The sequence below is a fragment of the Tinamus guttatus genome, unplaced genomic scaffold, assembly GCF_059628265.1.
Source record: "Tinamus guttatus ecotype Peru unplaced genomic scaffold, ASM5962826v1 Tinamus_guttatus_pri_ptg000048l, whole genome shotgun sequence".
Lineage (NCBI taxonomy): Eukaryota > Metazoa > Chordata > Aves > Tinamiformes > Tinamidae > Tinamus > Tinamus guttatus.
In genome coordinates, this window is record NW_028288582.1 from 13,679,115 (window position 1) to 13,702,257 (window position 23,143).

The 23,143-nt window shown below is 37.7% G+C and overlaps 1 protein-coding gene across 1 annotated transcript in view; it reads right to left on the bottom strand.

The window, feature by feature from the left end:
• Positions 1-23,143, bottom strand: part of TDP1 (tyrosyl-DNA phosphodiesterase 1) — a 37,459-nt gene that overhangs the window by 6,634 nt on the left and 7,682 nt on the right. The window contains exons 8-15 of the mRNA XM_088539722.1: positions 20,052-20,222; positions 19,474-19,552; positions 18,103-18,288; positions 16,716-16,764; positions 15,318-15,384; positions 11,741-11,848; positions 9,505-9,607; positions 3,891-4,005 (exon numbers count right to left, since the gene is read on the bottom strand). Coding sequence (XP_088395848.1) covers positions 3,891-4,005; positions 9,505-9,607; positions 11,741-11,848; positions 15,318-15,384; positions 16,716-16,764; positions 18,103-18,288; positions 19,474-19,552; positions 20,052-20,222 — 878 coding nt within the window. The remainder of the gene's footprint in view (positions 1-3,890; positions 4,006-9,504; positions 9,608-11,740; positions 11,849-15,317; positions 15,385-16,715; positions 16,765-18,102; positions 18,289-19,473; positions 19,553-20,051; positions 20,223-23,143) is intronic.

Genomic DNA, 23,143 nt, shown 5'->3' on the forward strand with positions numbered 1-23,143 from the left:
ATGAGCCTACAGGCAAAGGTCTCATTTTTTCTCCCTGCTGTATGATGTAAATAAAAAATAGGTCTGGGACCAAATTATTTCACTGTTATTGAACTTAAACTTTAAGAGTTGTTGGATCAAATCCATGAATTATGATCAAAATCAGATAGACTATTTACATTATTTATTAATGAACTTACCACTATCTGCTGAAAAGTTTTTTTTATTGCTTTTCAAGATATAATTATTTCCCTGTACCAGTTTTCACTTTGGAGCCCAGGTCCAATCTGATTAATAGCAGCTAACACAACAGATAAAGGCACTGTCACAGGATAACAAAGAACCTGCTCAAGTAAAAGCATTTCCACAAATTAAGGACCAGCTTTTCTTTCACTTTGTCTTTTACCATTTCACATGCAATCTAGACTGTTACAATGAGTGGGTCTCATCTAAGATTTGAATTTGCACAGGAAAGACGATATATTTTGGTATAGCTACCTTCTACTTAGAACATTACACAGCAAACATACGGTCCTTTTCTGACCATCTGTTCCTCATTCTCTCAATTTCTTTTGCATCCTTGCTGCAGAAAGGGATTTTCTGATTATATGAAAATGATGTGCTGCTTGTTTTCCCATGTTTAAAAAATCTGAGTTCATGGAAAATCTCCTGGAGCATTTTTTCCTTCGATTATAGGGATCAGTCAATATGGTTTCTTTAGGGAAAGGATAATTACTTGTATTTCTGCTTCTCAAGACTTTATTAAAATGAATCTATTTATATCTCTTTCTAGATGCTTAGGGAGTTGATCACCACACTGTTAAGGATAGATTATTTTATGATGACCCCATCCTGTAGCAGAGGCATTCTTTAAACATCTTTTCCACCAGGAGGCTTAGAAACAGAAAGAGAATATTCAGTAAAGATGTGGAAAGGTACAGGTAGCTGGTATCACTTCCATTGAATTCTATTCAATTCTATTCTTTTCAAATGCTGAATTCTGTCGTTTTTATGGGAGAAAGCACAGACAAAAGCTGAGCTACTGACAAACTCTTTCTACAAAGAAGCTTCATACATAAAGGAAAGGGGAAGGGAAAAAAGCATCTTTCATATGTATTTTGACCAAACAATGTCAGTGATGCATTAGGTAAAAGTGTCAGATTTAAAACAGAACCAACATTCATTGTTTAACTAAATCTTAGCAGGAAGACTGCGTGCAGTAGCCTTGAGAATACACACATATGCATTCTTAGTCTCAGTTTTGTGTTTTTGGAAATTTTAAAACACAGTATGACATTTTAGAATAACCTTTCAAAAAGCATTAGGTTGGGCAATAGCTACCAACCAGACATCAGTGCTTACATATCCCGGAATACACAGTCACAAGGACTAACGTATGGCAGTACATGAGGATTCATCCACAAGTGCAGACATTCACAGCACACACTGGAACATTGGTTAGTGTGTGACCATTTACAATATATTCCTAAGAACTGAAAGCCAACTCAATGGTAGTAACACATTCTTCATGTAATTACCAAGTAATCCAAACAGAATAAACCAACCCCTCCCTCCAAACACTAGTTATCTTAATAAAAATATTTCTGTTCACCTCTCAGTATTCTAGAAAATTGACCTATAAAAGTATGTAATTAAAGTATATATTTGGTGCAGAGCAGATTAAGGTGTGAGCTCATATTTCTACAGAATATTTCATGACAGCTGTCATTGCTGAGATACCAAGAACTAAATGATAAATCCCAGCTATTAGGCCTGACTCACTGCAGCCCCAGTTGGTGACCCACAGTTTTCTTGCAGAACCATCAATACTTCTGCCTGTTGATCACACTACAAAGGATGCACAAGTGCTCATCAGCATCCTACCACTTCCATCTGAATCACCTTATACCTAACTGCTACGATCTGTACAACCCCAACAATTTAATAACATGCCCAGGTATTCCTACAGAGGCTATTCAGAAACAGGCAAAAATTTTAAAGGTTGGGCCTTACGCGACTGCAACAAAAGCAAAATGACAAAGGTAAAGCCCATTATCATAGAATCATAGAATGCTTAGGGTTGGAAGGGACCTCTAGAGATCATCTAGTCCAACCCCCCTGCATACGCAGGGACACCTAAAGCACGTGGCACAGGACTGCATCCAAGCGGGTTTTGAAGATCTCCAGAGAAGGAGACTCCACAACCTCTCTGGGCAGCCTGTTCCAGTGCTCTGTCACCCTCACTGTTAAGAAATTTTTCCTTAAGTTCCTATGGAATTTTTGATGTTTCAGTTTCCGGCCATTTCCTCTAGTCCTATCAGTGGCCACCACTGAAAAGAGACCATGACCGTCCTCTGCACTCCCTCCCTTGAGGTATTTATATACACTGATTAGATCCCCTCTCAGCCTTCTCTTCTCCAGGCTGAGAACAGTTGTTTATTTTATCTAGAAAATTCATCAGGAACTTAAAGAAAAAGCAAATCAGGGGACACTGATGTGCTTCTACATACAGACAACAGGTTTCAAGCCATCAAGGGACTCACAGATATAGTAATAATAGCACTTACAATTTTGGTCAGTTAGCAAATAGTTTTCCAGGAGCAGCTTTCTTCTGGTTCAGTAAATCTACAACAGTCTTCATCACCGAATATCATACTTTGCCTTAAACAAGTCCTTGTTACTTATGTACTGGAATTCTGATACATTAAGGTGATGGTTGGTCTATTTTCTTCCTAGCTTTCTAATGTTCTCTCTCCTCATGTAATTTGTTAGCTCAAAAGCTCACAGAAAGACTTACTTTGCCATAAATAGTAATTTTAGCATACTCCTTATTAATCTTTACCATTTCAAGCTCTGCAACAAAAGATACTTTTTAAGCTCGTAACATCGAAAACAAAAGGAAAGAGGCTGCAGAGGCTACTTACTACCCTCTCCCAAATATTAGATACAAAAATATTACTTGCCAAATTTTTCAGATTGAGCATTATTCTCACCCCAAAATGATTTTTGTCTGTAAATTGTCACATTGCAAAAGCACCCACATATCACTTAGTTTTTCTGTTCTTGAGAGAGTCTCAGAAACTTAGAAGATAAAGATGTTGCAAAGTGTTTTGAGTACTAGGCAACAGGTCCTCCCCTCCACCCCCAAGGATTTCAACAGTAAAAGAAACCCTGAAGAATGAAATAGAGAATGGACTAAAAAGCAGCTGATACTCAAAGTCTTTTTCTGTAGAACTAATTTAATTCATTGGTGGGCAGACTTGTGAGTAACCTTAAAGTCTGAGAAGAAACCCCTGGAAATGAAACGTATGACAGAAATATTCAAGGAAAATGTGAAGTTAGGGACACTGCTACAAATCAAAAGAAATCTATTTTCCTAATGTATAACATGATTACAGAGGAGAAGTAAAAAAAAGAGTATTTAGCTTGTTGACCCAAAACCTAAGTTACAATAAAGCAAAATTAGAGTCAAAATACTCTGTAATTGCTTACTTTAAAGCCACCAGCAAAACATGGGAGCAATACCACAAGCACAAAGTCAAACCAAAAATGTTAAAATTAAGTTCTGGAACATAAGTGTTCAAACAGCTTGTAAAGTTACTCAGAATAATTTGCTCTAAAGCAAATAAAAAGTATTATGCTAGAGAGGCTGTGGAGTCTCCTTCTCTGGAGATCTTCAAGGTCCGCCTGGATGCAGCCCTGTGCCACATGCTCTAGGTGACCCTGAGTGTGCAGGGGGTTGAACTAGATGATCCCTAGAGGTTCTGTCCAACCTTAAGGATTCTATGATTCTATGATATTATATACATATAACATGTATATGTTATATACATTATATAATACTATGCAGGCTACTTCTATAAAAGTATGGAATACATATGCATGTTTAACTTTCCCAAGTCACACCTTACCTTTGCTTCCGTACTGTTCTGGGGGCAGGTCATAAGGTACAGGAAAAGATGTCACCGGATCTTTACTCTCCGAATGCAGCTTGCCTTGTACATGGAAATAACCTTTGTCCAAACCCTTTAGGGGAAGGGCAACATAAAGAAGGAAAGAACTTATTAGTTTGTACGGCAAAGGTGGGCTGAAACCTAGTTCACTGTGCATATTTGCTCAACAAGAGCTATTTCCTTACCGAGGTGGCCCTGTACTTCCTAAAGCATCTTTCCATCTTAAGATTTCAGCCTCGCTTATTGCTACTACTTCAGATTTCCACGTTTGCTGGTTTGCCCCATAGGAAGGGCCATACGAAACATGTTCTACCTTCCCAGTCCTGCCTTACACATCTGCCCATCTACTTCCACATTCAGATGGCAGCCTCACTTGCAGCCTGGCCTCCGTGAGCAGCAGACCTGAGCAAAACACCACATGAGCACAGGGCCCAACTGCTCAGAGAAGCCAGAAGAGCATTCCTGAGATCTTCACTGGTACCACACAGGCAGCGTATCCCAGCACAGTGAACCATGGCTTTTTGGCATAAACACTTAGGGACACTGGAATCGAATTTTGACTATTAAACATAAACTGTTTAGCATTTAACTAATAGGAAAAGCTTAAAAAACTCCTCATTGTTCGATTTTATCTTGACTATATTACATGTAAAGTGTGTTTTGTTAACCGAATTAAAACTTCTTGCACAAGCAAATTTTCAAAGCATGCTTTTCAGATAATTTGGGTAAAGCCATGTATACGAAAAGATTCATAAATTCAAGTAGTTTCAAATCATAGTTTGATAGCAAGTTTCAAAAAGTAAAAGTTAAGGACTCCAAAAAATATATGCTACAGTATAATACAGTAAAAGAGCAGATGAAGTTAACAGTTTAAGTAACACATGAAAACCCCATCATTTGTAACTTTTCCTTAAAACATGCTGGAGTAATAAAGTCTAAGTTATGGAATACATTCTTTAACAAGGCTCTCTAAGGAGATCCACATGCTTTTAAAAATAACTTTCACATGTCTATCTTTACACAGAAGATCACACAAATTGAAACTAGTCACACATTTTGTCTGTTTTGAGCATTTCCTGGATGTTGACAGCCCTCAATAACATTCCCCAAAACAAAACAAACCAGCAGGGTCTTGCCTAGAAAAATGCTACCTTATAAATTTTCCTCTGAAACTATATTCTTTCTTCCGGAATTTTTCCTCTGCAGACATTTCCTTTGACATTGCTGTCTACAGCAATGCATTTTTAACTGTTCAAGTGAACAGCACAAGGTTTTTGTGCTTATATTCTTGGAAATTCTTACTTCAGATGCTGCCATTAGCTTTTCTAGTACCCCCACACACTGAAGCAGTAGGCCTGCCTGGAAGGGAAAATGAGGGAAGAGAAAAGGAGAGCTGCTTTTAAAATTCTATTTTAAAATTTCAACTTTCATTGTTTGCCAAATACCAGATACACTGGGGCTTTTTTTTTTTTTTTTTTTTTTTTTAAGGGGAAAGAAGTATCAATCTTTAGCAAAAGCATCTAAAACACCATCAGTCCAAGTAGTTAAAAAAGGTTACCCACACGATTTTCACAATGACCATGCTCCTACAGCCAAGAGAACACACAAGGAAATCCTTCCTCAGCCTTTTGAGGAGGCATTTATTCAAAACACAACTTTACTCAACTACAAGAGTAAGTTTTTTTTTCAAAAAAACAAACAAACAAAAAGCCAAAAAAAAAAAAAAAAAAAAAACCAAAAACCATCCCTTCCCCCCATAACAACAAGCCCACAGTGACAAATTCAGGTACCTACACTCAAGTTTCTGGGCCTGGAAAACAAGCCTCTACATGTCTCTACCCTTTGAATTCTAAAATCTTGTAGCAGATTATAAGCACTAAGTTCTTGTACAAGAATTCTAGTTTATCCACACAGAATTGAGCAGGAAAAGATAAATACAATCTGAAAGCAGATAAAGAAGAAACTGTTCCTACTCCCGTCAAGGATACAACCTACTTTAGATGTGTTAATGCTGGTTACCATCTGACACAGATTCAATTCCTATCCCTGTTTACAGTCAACTAAGGAGCAGTGTTTTACTTCTTAATCAATCATTAAGTATCTACCAAAATGCAGCCTTTCAGAAGCTGCAACACTCATGTCTGTCTAATTTGCTAGATGTAACTGTAGCATCTGATACCACTAGGTAGCAACATCCCATCCAATTAAATTCTACGTTTGGTGGCAACTACAATATCCCTGATTTTGTACTTCCCTGTCTAGTATCACATTCTTTAATAGGCCTTTAGAAGTCAAGCATTTCAAGCATTTTCTCACAATTTTTACAAAACAATCTCAGCTTATCCTACAATGTTATCAGACACAGCAGCTGTGACAAGGTTCTGCTTCAGCTGCTTACAGGAACTATCTATTTCCAAAGTTTTCCATTCAACAGTCCAGGCTCCTTCAAACTTGGAATAACTATTACTTAATGTGATTCCTAGAACATCTCCATACTGTTAAGGCCGCTGCTGTCTCAAAAGGTGCTAAATTTATATCACCTCTGGAAAGGAATCCCCAGCAGCTGAGTGCTGCACATGAGTGAGAGTGAAGACATAGGAGACGAAGTAGAAATGGCGACAGAAAGGGAAATGCAGTTCAAACACAGGACACAAGCATTTTACAAACATTGCTTTTTAATGAAGAGAAGCTTGTGATCTAATGTCAGCATCAGCTGATTTTTCCCTAAGCACTAAAACTGCAAATGATGACAGCTGCTGCTATGTTGAGAACAACCATTCAACATAGTTCTGGGAGTCTGCACTAACGTACCAGGCCAAGACCCAACCTCAAAGCATAAGTTCTGGAAAGCATTTTAAGAAACATAAAAAGCTGGCAAGAGATGGCAAACAAGAAGTGATCCATTTCCAAACTTTTATTCAGCAGAAAGTAGAAAGCAAACAGATGATCATGACTAGCGAAATTAATTCACTATGATATAGTGTGTATTATGCAAGTCTTAATTTTGACTAAAAAAGTGTCTATAACTGATCAAGCCACATGAAACAATCAGAAAAACAGAGAACTAGAGAGAACTGAGTTGGCATTCAAACAGCTGGAGTACACTGGGGCTCTCTCAAGGGGCAGGAATGCTCCAGTTATGTTTTAAAGCATTTCATCTACTTTGTATTCTGTGCATTTCTAATAAATATGCATTAAAAAACAGTTTCCAAAAGTAAGCTGGTCTATTTTTAGCTCTCCACTATCCTTTGCTTAACTAAGCCTATTCTGCAATACATTATTTTAAAATCCTGCTGAAGAAACAAATGGCACATACATAATACAGTCCACATTATAGTAAATTACCTTAAAGCTTATCTAAAAAACCCACTTCCCTGCTTGGTCTTCACACTCCTCACACTAGCACTGATCTCATGCTGAGTAGGTTCATGGAACAAACCCTTAAAAATTGTGAAATCAAATCATTTTGACCTGATTTGAAGCAGACTTGCACATGGGATCACAAGAGTCAGTTCCTCTCACCTGAAGATCTAGTGTAGAGCCTCATTAGACACATTTTCCTTTGAGAAAACTACCTCAAGTTAAGGATGCTAAATTAATTCCCATTTAAACATGCTTAGAATCATCATTTTGAAGTGCTAGCTCCCAGAGCTGCATAAAGAAAAAAATTGCCAGTAGCATTGTTGAGGAGTACAATATTACAAAACCATTTTCTCTATGAAGAGCAGGTCACTGCAGTGACAGTAGCTTTTACAGTTACACCTGAAAAAGCCTTGAACAAGCCAGCATGGACACTGCTAGTGTGGTATTTGTGACATGACACTTATTACAGCTCTTTGCTACCTCCTTTTCTTGGGCAGTTCTTACTGAATTCTCTGCTGCTATAACCACTCAACTTGCAGTTCTCAGGACAGAAACATCTTGGGTGCATTAAGCTATTTTTGGTTTTCAGATAGAAGACTTATGTATACATCATAAGGATAAACCTCACACTGCAATATATAAAACTTGTCAATGTTTCAAACCTTGCTGCCTACAATTAGATGTTTTCATAAGTACTTATTTGCTTGTTGGCAATGATTCATTTCCCTCCCCTGGCCATGTTTCAGCAGACACAGAGTTTCCAAGCACTCCCACCATTGCTTACTTCTGCTTGCATCTCAAACACGGATTTAGAAGTGTAAGTTAAGCTCTGAATATACTGGGCCCCAACTTTTGGGTTTAACACTGACTATATTAAATTTTTTTTTTTTGCGTTTTCTACATGAAGTCACAGCGAATGAACCAAAGCAAAGCACAGAAACTGCATATTTCATGTCAGAATTTGTAGTTAAAAAAAGCTGAAAACCCCAGGAAGATAGCTAGAATTTCATTATTACAAGATTGACATTTCACAGATAGTTGATAAGGCACAGGACAGCACTATTAGTTGCAAGTGCCTGAAATCTGCTTTTTTGAGGTACAACCAAACCCAGTGTGATCCTAGGGAGCAGTGGAGCAGATTCAGAGCACAAATCTCCCTTCTCTAAGCAGTCTGATGTTAGCTTGAATAAGCACAACATGTGATTCTAGCTACTGCCCCCATCAAACAGATCAGTTCTCTGCTACTACCAAAAACAACAAAACACACACAACCACCCACAGAGAATGAACCCACTTTACATCTGCTTGCCAGTACATCCTGAATTTTCAGCAGTGACCCTTCTACACTATGAAGGTTTACACACTGCCTGCTGCTAATGTCCAAATAAGACATTAGAGAAGGCAAATTCCATCTTTTCCCCACACAGAAGGATCAGAACAGGGGAAGCCTTTTCCACACAGCTGATCGGAAGGGAAAACAGGATGCCAGTTTTCTTAAGTGTAGCACACCTACAGATTTAAGTGTATTCTTTGAGATTTGTTTTACGGAATGATAATAGAATTGCAGAATGCAGCAAGAACTGCTGAGAAAGCACCCAGAAAGATTCAAGACAACAAAATCCCCTCTCCAGCTCTAAGCAGAATATCTTGTTCCTAAAGAAGCTTGGGAGAAGGAAGTCAGATTTTTGCTGTGTTTCACAGTGAAATCTTTCCTCTCATGAAAGCAGACCCAACCACTGCCTCTTTTTCCTCTCACGCTGAAGACCGGGGCTTGGGCTCCTGTCAGGAGGTGTTTACACAGGAGCAGTACTAAATTACTTGTAATTTTCTTTACTAGTACAGAATCAGTGGTAATTTAGGAATTGTCTTTCAAGTTCAACTGGTATGTACCATTTTAATATAATATGCACTCATAGCTTATTTTTAAAGTATGAAAGATCTGATGATCTTTGCAAGCCACATTTAATGTATGTTAACACATTAAAATATTGCCTTGTTTCAATATCACTATAAAACATCTTATCAAGACCAAAGCCAAACTTGACGGGTGTGTAAACAGGCTACCTCTACTTGTGTAACTTGTAGAAACACTACTTGCTATAAACTCTAAACATAAAATATAAACTAATAACTGGATTATTCACATTATTTACTAAAATCTGCAGATTCTCTGAGGACCCCAAGATTCATGGATTAGCTATGAACTTACAAACGCTGAAGGCAAGAAAAGGACTCCAAGTTCATAAGAACGGATCATCAGCTGGGTGCCATTTTTTTCCAGAGCTCCCCAAGCTGCTTTAGATAGATTGGCACTGCAAAGAGACAGAAGGCATTTCAGGAAGGCATAAGTTCACAGCAGCAAATATTGACATACTACAGCTGTAACAATACACTTCAGTAGAACTCAACTTCAATCAGAACAATCTTTTCACAAAAAGCATTTTGGCCATTCTTCCTTACTGCTATTTTTACAGCACAGTGGGAGCAGTAGAGGCCCTATGCAGAAGGGCATTCATACAACACATGTGGATAATTATAAAAGTCTGCATGTGTCACAGTTCTACAAGACTAGTTCAACCTTCTGAAACTCATCTGCACAGGAAGATAGAAGGTTATCGGTAAATAGCTTTAAATAGCTTTAAGTTAGGAAGGTGAAAGGCTCAAGCAACACATCTAGTATACAATATTTTTGGAAATAGTAAAGTAAATATCTCTTGCTTCCAAAAATTTGTTCTTTGATGCATTTATAAACATCAAATATTTAAGAAACTTTAAGACAAACTATTCTGCACCATACTGTAGCTAAACCATCTGTTACCTGCTATGAAATAGATCAAACTAGAGTCAAAAAGTGAATGCAACTCTCTGGTCAAAGTCTACAGAAAAAGCTTAATGCAAAAAGCACTAATTTTAACTGACAGACCTTCTGGATATTTTCTTGGTAGCAGCATACAGTAGAAAAGAACACAAGAAAAACACTAGTATTTCAATAGGATCATGTTTTATCATGTTAGCTGGCTTAAAAGAATCCTAATAGGCAAAGTTTCCCTCTTAATTTGCAGATGAACATCAACTTGAAGCATGCCAGGACACAGTAAAGGCAGAAGTTAATGACATAACCACTTTTAAAACAGTCTAGCATGTCTTTTGCCCTAAATATCTATAGTATGTTTTCTAAAAAATATATGGGTTACTCATCTGCATTCACAGTGTTGCAATACTGGCATCTGCTGCTGCTTCTAGAAAGCAGAAGCTCAAAGCTGTACACAGACTGGTAGCAAGGACAGCAAACTCTGAACAAAGCCATTTTGCAGCACTTAATTATGAAGAACGCAGTTGAGTCATACAGCTTCTTTCTTTACATATGCACACTTTGTAAAGCAAAATGAATGTTTCAGTTTGCAACCACCCAAACTTAATTAAAAACAAAATACTTCAGATGTTAAAAATGGAAAGTTTTACCACTGTATCCCACCCTTATCAAGCAGAGATATCCTATACCTACATTTACTAATCTGAGTCACGATTAACTTCAATACCCACACCATAAGTGGTATCAGTCCTAGTTAGCTTCACATGTACTATTGTGTTTTAAAGTGGTTACACATATACATTGGGCAACTTTTAGAAAAAACAGTTCGTCTTTTAGCAACTGGAATAGTAGGGACATGAGAAGGGAGGCACATCTTTCTGGACACTTTCATTTTACTACTACAAAGAGAATTTGGTTCTGGTCTCAAAATATAATCCTACTGAAGTAGTATAACAGAAGTGCAGAGCTATATATAAAGCTGATTTCTAATTTACACATTTATAAGAGATGAATCTGATCTGTGAGTCAAATCAAAGTCCAATACATGAGCATTTTGAGTTCCATTTTCAATTTGAAGTTTCAAAACTTGAATAGGACCTATGGAATTCAGATATATAAAGGCAACTAAAACAAAGGAGCTGTTCCAGCTTCTGAATTCTGAGAGAGATTAAAGCAGCAGAGACTTCACTATAGGGAAAAGGCTAAAGGCAGAGTATAGTCAAGTTTATAAGATGCCATAGTTCACAAAGTTATTTTCTTGCATTTAAGTTCTCACAGTGTACACTGATTGATTCTGTTTGCACTTTAGAGGATCTAGAATATCTTACTGCTTGCAAGTAACTTTCTTATCAAAGGACAATTTATATTCTTAAAGTTTTGTTGTTGTTACCAGCTATTCTTTAGGGCTAATTCAGTTTCCACTAAAAAGAAAAGTTCATATAATCCAGTATAAGGATCAAGCTTTCAAGAAATCAAAGGCCCCCAAAATGCTTTGGGAAAACATCAGATACAGACTAGAATTCATATTACTACTTTTAGTCTTATATGGAGTAGAGAGGTAACTCTCCTGGGCCTACAAGCAATAAGAACTTTACACATGACAGCTTTGAGAAGTATATAATTAGTTGTTTACCTTGTAACTAAAAACCATGCAATCTTCTGGAAGTCAGGGGAGGGTCTCATGTACGTCTTGATGTGAGGCATGGCATGACTTCGACCAGAGACTTCTGCTGACCATTTACTGGAAAGAGAAAAGAAACGCTTCAGATGAGGTTTTGTTATGATGTCTAAAAAACAATGACTACAGTGCTTTTTTTTTTTGGTAACACCACCCTTTTCTATTTGGCACTCTTTAGTACTTGTGTATTCTACAGAAAGGCTGAAAAAAAATATTGTATTAAATGGATTTTTTAAAATCTTGAAATACAATTTTACTGGAAGCCAGAAGGGCAGGAATGTTCTCTTAAAAACAACCAGGCATTCTCCTCAGTTTATCAGGAGGATCCCCAAAAAACAAGTTTTCCATTCCTCTACTCCAGCAAGTGCTTGAGAAACTAATTGGTACTAGCTACAATAACTTTAGTACAGAAAGAGAGAAAAAGTGGTAGCATTTCTGTTGAAATGTGATATTTATTTGTATCCCTCAGCAATAGGAGACAGTAAGGAAGTAGATAGAGACAGTATTTCAAAATTACTACAGCTAAATGTAGAGGAAGGATCTTCTCATCGAAGATAGTAACTTTCTGGAGAACTAGTTTCAATCAAGATGAAAATTCTTTTGATCATATTTTCTTTAACAGGGCAGTATAAATATGTAAGGCCAGAAAGAAGTGATCATGCTCTTCTATCAGAGATTTTTTTCTTTTAAACAACTTTATTACCGCATTCAAAACTAATATGATTTTACAAAAGTATTATAAGAGAGGCATAAGATGATTCTCATTCTGCCTCAAAAATCAAAACATTCCTCTGGACTGCATAACACACTTCTAAACCCAGAAGGGATTTCAGGTGGGTAACAGCATCTAGTTAATTCATTCTTAAATCAGATAAGTCTCAACTTTCCTGGAACTTTCGTGATATATTTTAAGAAAAAAATAACCAAAGTAGATTGTAAAAAGCCTACTGCAAAATACAAGAGCAGTTGCTTTGCACAGGAAGAACGGGAGCATTTGTTATTTTAACACCTTGAAGGTACTTCCAGTCAAACCAATTCAACACATTTCAAACTGTAAGCTTTAATCAGGATGTTAGAGGCAAAGAACATGCTAAGTACTGATCTTCTGCTGCACTAACACTTCAGGCATTTTCAGTGTAAGTGGAGATAAATATAGCAAGTCCAACAAAGTTCACTTTGGGAAGTTACACGGATGTAAATAACAGCTTCAAATAGTTATTTTGTTGGCAGTTAAATATCATGTAACCTGTATCTTCAAGTGTGGGATGAAGTAATGTGAATAGGTATCATCAGAAACAAGACAGAAAAATTAGGCATTTTTATTGTTCCACCCCCTCATTTTTAAATTCCTAGGACTAGCATTCCTTATTAATATTGTTTTACTCTGACAGAACACTATCCCCGGTATTTTCAATGCCACTCCATCCCTCAACAACTTTTGCAGCATCTCCATCAGCACCTTGCCTCCTCATCCCTTTTGTTTTTAAAAAATGATGCAGTCTCTAATGTAATGATAGCCACTTTTAATTCAGTGCATTATAGTGGAGCCACATGTAAACAGCCCATCTGTAATTCTCACCCTGGTAAAACACAATTTTAGCTGCTCCTGCATCTCCAGCTCTACAATAGCTGCTTTAGAGTTTAATTTAACTTGTTGCTCCCTCCACCCCCACCCAAGAGATTATTTACTGCGAATAAGGTATCTTTTGCAGTGTGGAAATACTTCCACACTCACTTGCACTACAAATGAGAATTCTAATGAATTGTTGCTTTTATATCTGCTAAAACTTTGCAAGTGGTTAAAAAGGTTTTTTTAATTGTGTATTTCATAGAATCATAGAATCATAGAATGCTTAGGGTTGGAAGGGACCTCTAGAGATCATCTAGTCCAATCCCCCTGCATACGCAGGGACACCGAGCGCACGTGGCACAGGACTGTGTCCAAGCGGGTTTTGAAGATCTCCAGAGAAGGAGACTCCACAACCTCTCTGGGCAGCCTGTTCCAGTGCTCTGTCACCCTCACTGTTAAGAAATTTTTCCTTAAGTCCCTGTGGAACTTTTGGTGCTTCAGTTTGTGGCCGTTTCCTCTAGTTCTGTCAGTGGCCACCACTGAAAAGAGGCCAGCACCATCCTCTGCACTCCCTCCCTTGAGGTATTTATAGACACTGATCAGGTCCCCTCTCAGCCTTCTCTTCTCCAGGCTGAACAGGCCCAGCTCCCTCAGCCTCTCCTCATAGGGCAGATGTTCCAGGCCCCTGATCATCCTTGTGGCCCTGCGCTGGACTCTCTCCAGAAGCTCCACATCCCTCTTGTACTGTGGAGCCCAGAACTGGACACAATACTCCAGATGTGGCCTCACCAGGGCTGAGTAGAGGGGCAGGATCACCTCCCTCGACCTGCTGGAGACGCTCTTCTTAATGCAGCCCAGGATCCCATTGGCCTTCTTGGCCACAAGAGCACACTGCTGCCTCATGGTCAACTTATCATCCACCAAAGTTCTCCTAAGGTATTATGCTTACAGAAGCTGAATTAAAGCTCTCTACGCAACTCTAATTTTATTCTCTTGAGAATTGATGAGCTTCTGCCTGGAGCTTGCCTCCTTTGCTGAGTGCTCAGAAGGCACAGTAAGAAGGCAGAAGGTGCAAGACCCCTCGCTTGCTGTTCCAGTTCCATCCCTTGATGTTAACCAGCAGAGCTCACAGCAGCCATCACAGGACTGTCCACTCAAGAGCAGAAGATGCTCTCTGCAACTAACAGCTCTGTTCTTGGCCAACTCACTATCTCACACCAGTTCACCAGCTCTGACCATTCTTATAGACAGGCAAAGAGTCAAAGCGCAGAGCAGCTTCCACCTGGAACAGTTAGAAGATGCTGGTGAAAAAATGAGTGGTTGTGGTCTTGAAATATTACCAGATTTTTTTTTTTAATCTGTGCAAAACAACTTTTCCCATTGTTCTCAAAAATGCCTAAATTTTTAAAAAAGATTCAGCCCAAGGGAGACATCTGGCATGGAATGTGTCAGATGGTTAGAATTTGGCAAAATTAGAAGTAAGTGAAAATAGAAGCTCTTAATAAGAAACATCAGGCACCTTTAACAAAAGATGATATTGACAGAGATTTTGCAACAGATTTGCTGCACTACAGAGCAGGAAAAAAAAACACAAACAAAAAACCACCCACAAACCCAGCATCCTAACACCATTTACCAACATTAACACTGCAATGAGAAAGCAATAAGCTTGGCCAATACACTGAAACATGGAACAGAAGTGGGAATGTGTCAAACAACCGTAAAAATAAAAGTGACAAAGGGATAACATAAAGCTATTTCAAAGAATTTTGGAGAGCCCCAAATCTGACGCACTAGTATATTGTGGACATAAGACCAGATTTGGAACTAAAGGCATTTAATTTAAGTTGAAAATTATCATGCTTCCCACCCCTACTTATTCCTAATACACTATTAGCAAAACATTGCAACAATGTAAGTTTGAACAGTCTGAGAAAAAGCGAAGAACTGAGTTTTACTTACTGAAAATAGGAATGCAACCACAATTGTTTCTGTGCTGTTTGTACACTGTATGGAAGCGAGCCACCAGCTTAAAGAAAATACAGAAAATTTACGTTTGCTTTTGAAAGACACTGACAGCAAATATTTACTAAGCCTCTTATTATCTGTATTACTGTTACTTATTTTTGGAAAACAGTCAAATGCTACAGTAGTATAAAGTGGTACACAGCTTTGTTTTTTTTTTTTTTAAACACATGTTCCCAACTAAGTAATAAATTTACAATAGGACAACAAGAATCATTATATAAGCTCTAGAATTATGTCCTCTTAAGGAAAGATCTCTGCAGATACTTTTGATTACAGTATCACTTCATAGATACAGATAACAGTTATTTACACACCAGCAGGAATAAAAGAGCATCCAGCAAAGTAGCCATTTAAAAAAAATGAGAACTTATGATGAAATTGTACATTATTCTCAACTGGTCTTTGGCTAATGTATAGTATGGTTTCTTGAAACAGGTCGTAATGAAGAATCAGTAACAGTATACTGAGTTATATTAGTGCCGTGCATTAAAAGTATGATGCAAAATCTGTTCTAGAAGCAGCCATAAGGGATTGCCATAAAAGCTTCACTGCTCTGAAGGATGAGCTAGCTACAGGAATCCATGGAGCTGTTCACTTATAGTGATAGTTAGGCAATTCATTGAGTTGTTTCACAGAGTTAAATACATCACAGCAACAGACTGCCGCTGCTACATTTTAGAAAACAAGAATTTTGCTATGCAGATGCTGTAGACAACCATGCGTATTTCAACAGAGCCCAATTTACCTTCTGAAATCATAAAGACCTATAAACTCACTGGGTACAGTCTATACGTATGCTCCGACCGCTCAGTTCAGATGAAGGATCAAGATAACTGGTAACAGTCTCTGAACAACCTGTTTTTAGCTACCCTTACAGTAAAGGGTATATTTAAATGGAATTTTCTGTATTTTAATTTATGTCCATTGCCTCTTGCTCTTTCACTAAACACCACCAAGAACCTAACACATTCTCCATTACTTCTGGCACTAGCAAAATGACACTGCAGCAAGGATACAAAGATAATCTGGCATAAGCAAACTCAAATCCAAGTTTTCTGCCAAAACAAGTGTATGACTCAAGTTAGAGCTACAGATTTTTTTCTTCTCCTATACAGTGACAGATGAACATGACTCTGCAGGCTTGTACATCACACACCACTGCCCACAAAGCTCTGCCCATACAGTTGCACAGCAGCAGGGCTAGAGGCAGAGTATCAGTAACAAATAAAAGGACTCTGCTGCCACCTACTCAGAGTTCCCCACAAGGAAACAACTCCTTGTGCTTGCTCTTGCATCAACCTGGTTTCCCCCTGCTCTCATTCCTTTACTTACCAGGATAGCCTTCCAGACTTTGTCGCACATTGTCCACAGTAGGATAAACCTGCAAGCAAAAACACACGCAAATCCATAAAAACATTATTTAAGTAATGCATCGCTAATACACTGCCAACAATTTTCAAACAAAAATCTCCTTAACAGATTCTTACTTGAAGGAAAAAATATTAAAAGCTTCATTTTCCAAATGAACTACACAGCATTTTAAACTAGACATGGCAAATCAGTCCTGTAGCAGTAACACAGAAAGCCTTTAGTGTTTTTAGCCATCTTACACATCTTAATCAGCAGACAAAAGGCAGGGACTCAGGGTCATGGTCAGCTAATTTCATTTTAGTCATAATAAGTTCTTAGTATTTACTTTAGATCACATTTCAAATATGACCATGCATGGCATTAGTTAAGAGTGAGCGTACAGCTTGGCAACATCTTTGATTTAACAAGATCTTCCCACAAACTCATTTCTCCTCATCCCTTAGTTATGCCGATAGGTACAACTAAGTACCAAAGCAAAAAGGTTAAAAATAACAAATACGAATCACGCAGTGGTTCAATTACACTTCAGCATCAGAACAACTGCTTCTACTAATCTCAATGGAAGACAAACTATAGAATGAGGATGAGAATATTGTAATTTTGTCACAAGGAAAAGATATAGTTAATCATACAAATGTACTCCACAGTACATAAAGTTTATATGAATGTTCTGTTCAAATATGAGACTGATGTTACTTTAAGTGTTTTTCATACTACAATAATCTAATCAAAATCTTCAGCATAATACTGGTAACATCTCTCCTCAAGAAGAGATGTTAAACATTTGTGAAAATGTCAGATAAAAGCCATTGTTAGAGCTAAAATCTACTTGCACAGCAAGCATCTGGGTTTCAACATTCAGAAAAGATAGACCAAGGAACTATAGAAACTTAAATCTTCCAAAGTAAGCATCCAGGAAACTTCTAAGATGGAATATGTCTTTCAATCACATATTACACAGAAGGCCATGTCCAATAGCAGTAGGAGCAACAGGTTTTTGCAAATACTAATATTGTTCTGCTCTTTCTTCTCTCTGCTATTAATTCAATGATGTTATTTAAAACCCAGATATGCAGAGGCTCTCTGCTTAAGTGATTTGAAGTTAAGCAGGATGCTAACTTCTTATGTCTGCAAGACAGACATTCACATTGACCCACTGTGAGCAGAAATCCTGATTTCTCATTCTATAACAGGTCAGCTGATTTATTACCTGGAAGAGAAAGTTTCTTCCACTGGTTTCAAGATGGAAAATAGGTTAGTTTCTTCCAAAAGAAGGAAGCAAGCCAATGGCTATGAGATTAAAGAAATGAACAAACAATAAAGAGGCCACCAGCACCAAAAAGCTTACCAAGTGAATTGGAACAGCACATCTGAGGAGAGATGTCCCACTGGTGCCTGCAGCCACCAGGCTGTCCTGGAACTCCGAGCACAGCCACTTGGACTCGTCTGCTCCCATCGAGCCAATGCTTGAGAACTGCCCCACAACAGGCCAGGACTCCCGCGCTGCCACCGACGAGGCTCCCTCCCTCAAAAGCTATTGGAGAGGGATTAAAACATCATTAGACTTCAACAGGAAAACACAGCATTACAGCTTTGGTATAACAGCAAGACATAGAACACGGTATTAAAGACCAAAAGTAGTTAAATAATTCTTAATATATGATAGTTGCTAACTATCTAGTTCCTTTCATATCTCAAAATCCCAGTTATAGTAGATTCTTGCAGTGAAAGGGAAAAATAAACAATGAAAAAAGGCAACTGAAATCTTTTGAAGTTCTTAAGCTGTGAATGGAATTTAAAGTCCCATTAAAAAGAAAACAGAAGAACACCAGCAATCCTTAAGTTATCTGTAGTACCTAGCTCTTCTCCCCTCTTGGGAAGGCACTACTGTCTTCAGTCAGAAGTAGTATTATTGGGTTTATTTGTATTTGCACTAAGAAAAATAACTTAAGCTTTTAAAATACAGAAACAATTGCCAGAAGACAGTCTTTACAGGTTTTTCTATTTTGGTATGTTTTCATTTAATGTCTTAATAGACAAAAACCCTGCACAGCATACATCTATATCAGAGGGGAGACGCTACTTACATGCAATAAGAGATCTAAAAGAACAGCTTAGAATCAAAATAGAACAGGATGAAGAGACATTTTATACATCACTGAAATTTGTAATGCAGAGCATTAGAATTTCGGGATCATATCATACAAAATTCACTGTGGAATTGAGACAATACCACTTCAAAGGATACAGGCCAAAAAACCCCCAATGGTGAAAGGCATTTTTTAAATGACATGAAATAACTTACTCAGAATTAATACTGAAACAGAAGGGACTCTACAGTAAGAGACACTGCATTCTCATACAGACCTTTGCTGGGGCATCTTAATGAAACAAGGGAGAGTAAATAGTACTCCTAATTATTCTGCTAACTAAGGTCACTAAATCTTAGAAACACAGTATAGAACAAAAATATGACTGAATGACATTAACTCTGAGCAAGCTGTTCAATAATTTTTACTGGCTCATTAGGGAAAAGAAACATTAAAAGTCCTTAATAGGTAAGTAAATTTAATAAGCCTATTTCTTATGTGTAAAAAAGCCTATAACAACCTTTTTCCTCAGCAAGTGCCTTTGAAAAAGGCTACATCTGACTCCCAGTCACAGGTTGTGAGCATCAGATTCATGAGAAACATCAACAGAAGACAAAAAGTTCTAGTACCTTTCTGAGCCTAAGATGACCCCATTTTTCTTTATCAATACCTTGATATCGTCCAGGGGTAGAACCAAGCAGATACACCCTACAGAAACAAAAAAAACACAAGGAGATTTGGAGCTCTGTCACCCGAAAGCATACTTGGGTCAGTGGAAGTCACTTTAATCTGAAAAGCTACTTTATGACGACCAAGTGCAAGGCTGTGCACTTTATATCAGCATTCTGAATATCCCATTCAGCAACAGTATCTTGATAAATATTTTTCTGTATCTTGCTAAATAATGAGAAAGAAAAATCTGCAGTGGTTGGCAGCTTAAGTGGGCCAGTTACTGCTTTAAGTTGAATCCAAAACACATGGCAGCTTGAGAACATCAGCTTTGGACTACAGTGAAGTCTTCAGTTTCCCAAGTACCTAGCCCAGAGTTAGCCCCACTGAGAGCAGTCTCAAGTGAGACCCATGTTTGAATACTGTTAAGTATGTAAGTTTAAGAAACAAACTCATGTCTTAATGAATCATTATAAAAAGAGATGTTTAATTTTGGAGAAAAAAAGCATGCAAGTTATAGATGCGTGATAATATATACCTTGTCTCTGATAAATCATGTTCTTGAATATTATCTATCCATTCCTTGAGTGTAGGAGAATTGTAAGCAGCCAAGTAGCTTATTAGGTCAGATTTAAAATTAGTTTCAGATTCACCAGCAGAACCAGTTGCTCCCTGAGGTAGCCTTGGATATAAAGGACTTATCCATATTCTAAAAACAAAGCCACAAAAATAAACAAATAAGCAACACATATCACATTAGCACAATGTTTTATTAAGTGATTAAAGCACATCTGGAGGTCCTAAATAAATACTGGACAGCTACATTTTACTGCGGTGCTACCAACCATGAAGTAATTGACCATCATTTTACAATTACAGAGTCATTACAGTTCTTTTGCTCAAGGTAAGAGCATAAAACTAGTACTCAAAACAAAATGACAACGTACATGCTTACCCATGCATAGGTTTACAGCTCTAAACTGCTTACTGCTAAATAAGCCAGGTGTGGAATTACCAACTAACTGTCTTTTCATTAAGATTCTCAGTAAAAATAGAAAAAAAAGTTGCACTGCAACAAATAGCTGGGAACTGATTGGTCTTTCCTATATTACTCTTTCATCAAGATGGGATAAAGATTGTGTTTGCTAAACTCTTGCTTTGTGCAAGCATTAAGAGAAAGAAAATATACTACATTCTGGCTACCATGTGAGCATTCTATTCTTACATTACAGTTTTGCTCTAGCCCATCATTTCCAAATTTTGATCCTTATAAGCACCACAGGAATAGACCAAACTTCATAAATATTCATTTATTTCAACTGAGCTCAGCCAAAAGAACACTAGCAGCTAAAAGAGGAAATAAATAATTTTAAAAAGCCTTACTGGTTTATTTCAGTTCCATTAAAGCTTACTAAAGGGGAGGAAGATTAAAGCTTTATATTGACATTTACAAACCAGAAGTCCTACATAATTTACATTTTGGAATAAAATGCTCTGCTTCTGTAAAGCTTTTAAAAAATTAGTAAATAAAAAAGAAAGCTTGGACAAAGATCAGCACAGTTTACAGCAAATTCAAACTACTACCAGCACCATTTGTTGACAGAAGACAAGATGAGTGGGATATTATTCTCTTCTCTACTGAAAGCAACCATCCTGGATGTTGATCTGTATTCTCCACAGACAGACCAGATCATTTGCAATCTACCATCTAGCAGTTCTTTCCATTCACACATTACGTAGCTATAGCAACCACAGCATCTGCATTATCATTTTTACACAAGGTTCATACTACCCTTGGCACTTCAGAGGCTCACAGAACATATAGAAGCCTATGAGTCATCACACTGGCAAAACTGCATAATATTACAGCAAAGTTGGAAAAAAAGTATTTTTCATGTTCGACAAGTATGGCAACTTGTCAAGCATCACAATGATTATTTTCACACCCCTCCTTGGTCTTCTAAAAGGTTAAGCACCAAAAGATACTAAAGCCATCTCTAAGTAAAAGATCTCAAAGTAAAAAACAGCAGTTGCATTTCTACCACTCAGCCTCAAGACAGGTTGCTTCAAACAAGTGCAAGGTTCAGAACCATGCCCTGTTTAACAGCAGTAATATGGATCTCCAGAAGGTAGCAACCTCTGAAAAGCCACTTTCAAGTAGTTTGACAAAACTCTAACATCCTAAGCTGCTGTAGACAACTAAAGAACTCACGGGGAAAAATAGTTAAGAAATATATTAAGAAACCATGTTTCTCAAACTGGTTTAAGGCAATCTTAAGTATTATTTCAATTTGCCAGGCAAATACTTTAGTCCTGTCCACAAAATTATGCTCTAGATACAGTTACAGCAGAAATGGAACATCTGCCCAGTCAAATATTCTAATATTAATTTTTAAATGGTTGCTTGAGCTTTTACAAGTACAAGCAGGGTTTAAAAAAAAAGCTGAAGATGGTCAAAACTGGTTTAAGGTAATGCCAGCTCAGAATGAATTTCTATTTAGAGTAGAAAGCAACTAGAGCAGGCCTAGACAGCTATCACCTTTCCAGCCGTAGCTGTTTGCTGCACAGGGCTGTATTACGAACATGAGACTTGCAGCACCAGATAAATGAAATGGCCCATTCTGTGCCCTCTACTACTAGCAGCACCTTGTATCCCATCTCCAGCAGTGATGGGAAGCAGAAATGTGGGTATTAAAGCAAACATACAAAATACCTTCTCCTAGGACTCTCCCAGATCTGAGCTGTTCAGTTGAGCAACTACCCCAGCTCCAGAAGTTTCCACCTATTTTGGATCCTTTTAACATCCAGAATATTCTTTTGCAAGTTTGTGGATGAGCTGCATGCTTCATGAAAAATTCTGCATTTTATGAAACATACTTTCTGGAATTGATATTGGTATTCCCGTTGGTATTGAATATTAGAGCAAATCATCCTCATTCTTCTTCATGCCATTCAGTTCTTTAGACCCTGTAGTCTATTTGTACAGTTCCTAATAAAGAAAAGGGAGTGCTAAGGTTTTAGTTGTTACATGCTACATTCTTATCAGAATGAACTTCAAAACTGACTTTGCTGAATAGCTGTTTCATCAAGCTAAAGAAACAGCTGGTTTTCAAAATCTGTAAGAGAAGCCCCTAACCCTGAGGCTGGGGTACATCTAACACTAGCAATAGATGAGCCCTTTCAAAAAAACAGTGTCTGGCACAGAGCTGAGAAGTTTTGCTACCACTGATAGTATCAAGCAAAGAAATCTAACAACTGTCTGCTGTAGTCATCTCATTTTCCTGACAGATATCTTGGATTCCTCAAAATAGTCCCATTAAATGCACACATATTCTCTTAATCTGCAACAAGCATTACAGCATTTCTGTTACAATCAGGGCCTTCATTTTTACACATGCTCAGAGCTCCCGGGGGAGAAGTCCTTATTTTCTACTTGCATAGATTTGTAACAGGTTTTTGCACAGCTGCAAGCACAAGAAGCATCTCCACACACTTATTATCTCATCATGCCAATTAATGCTGATGCATTCCAAATGCTTATTATTTCCCAGTGAAGACAGCTAGGCCCAAATTATGCTTTTTTAAAATTGTTTTAATGCCTCCAGGATCCCAAAAGACACAGCACAAGGC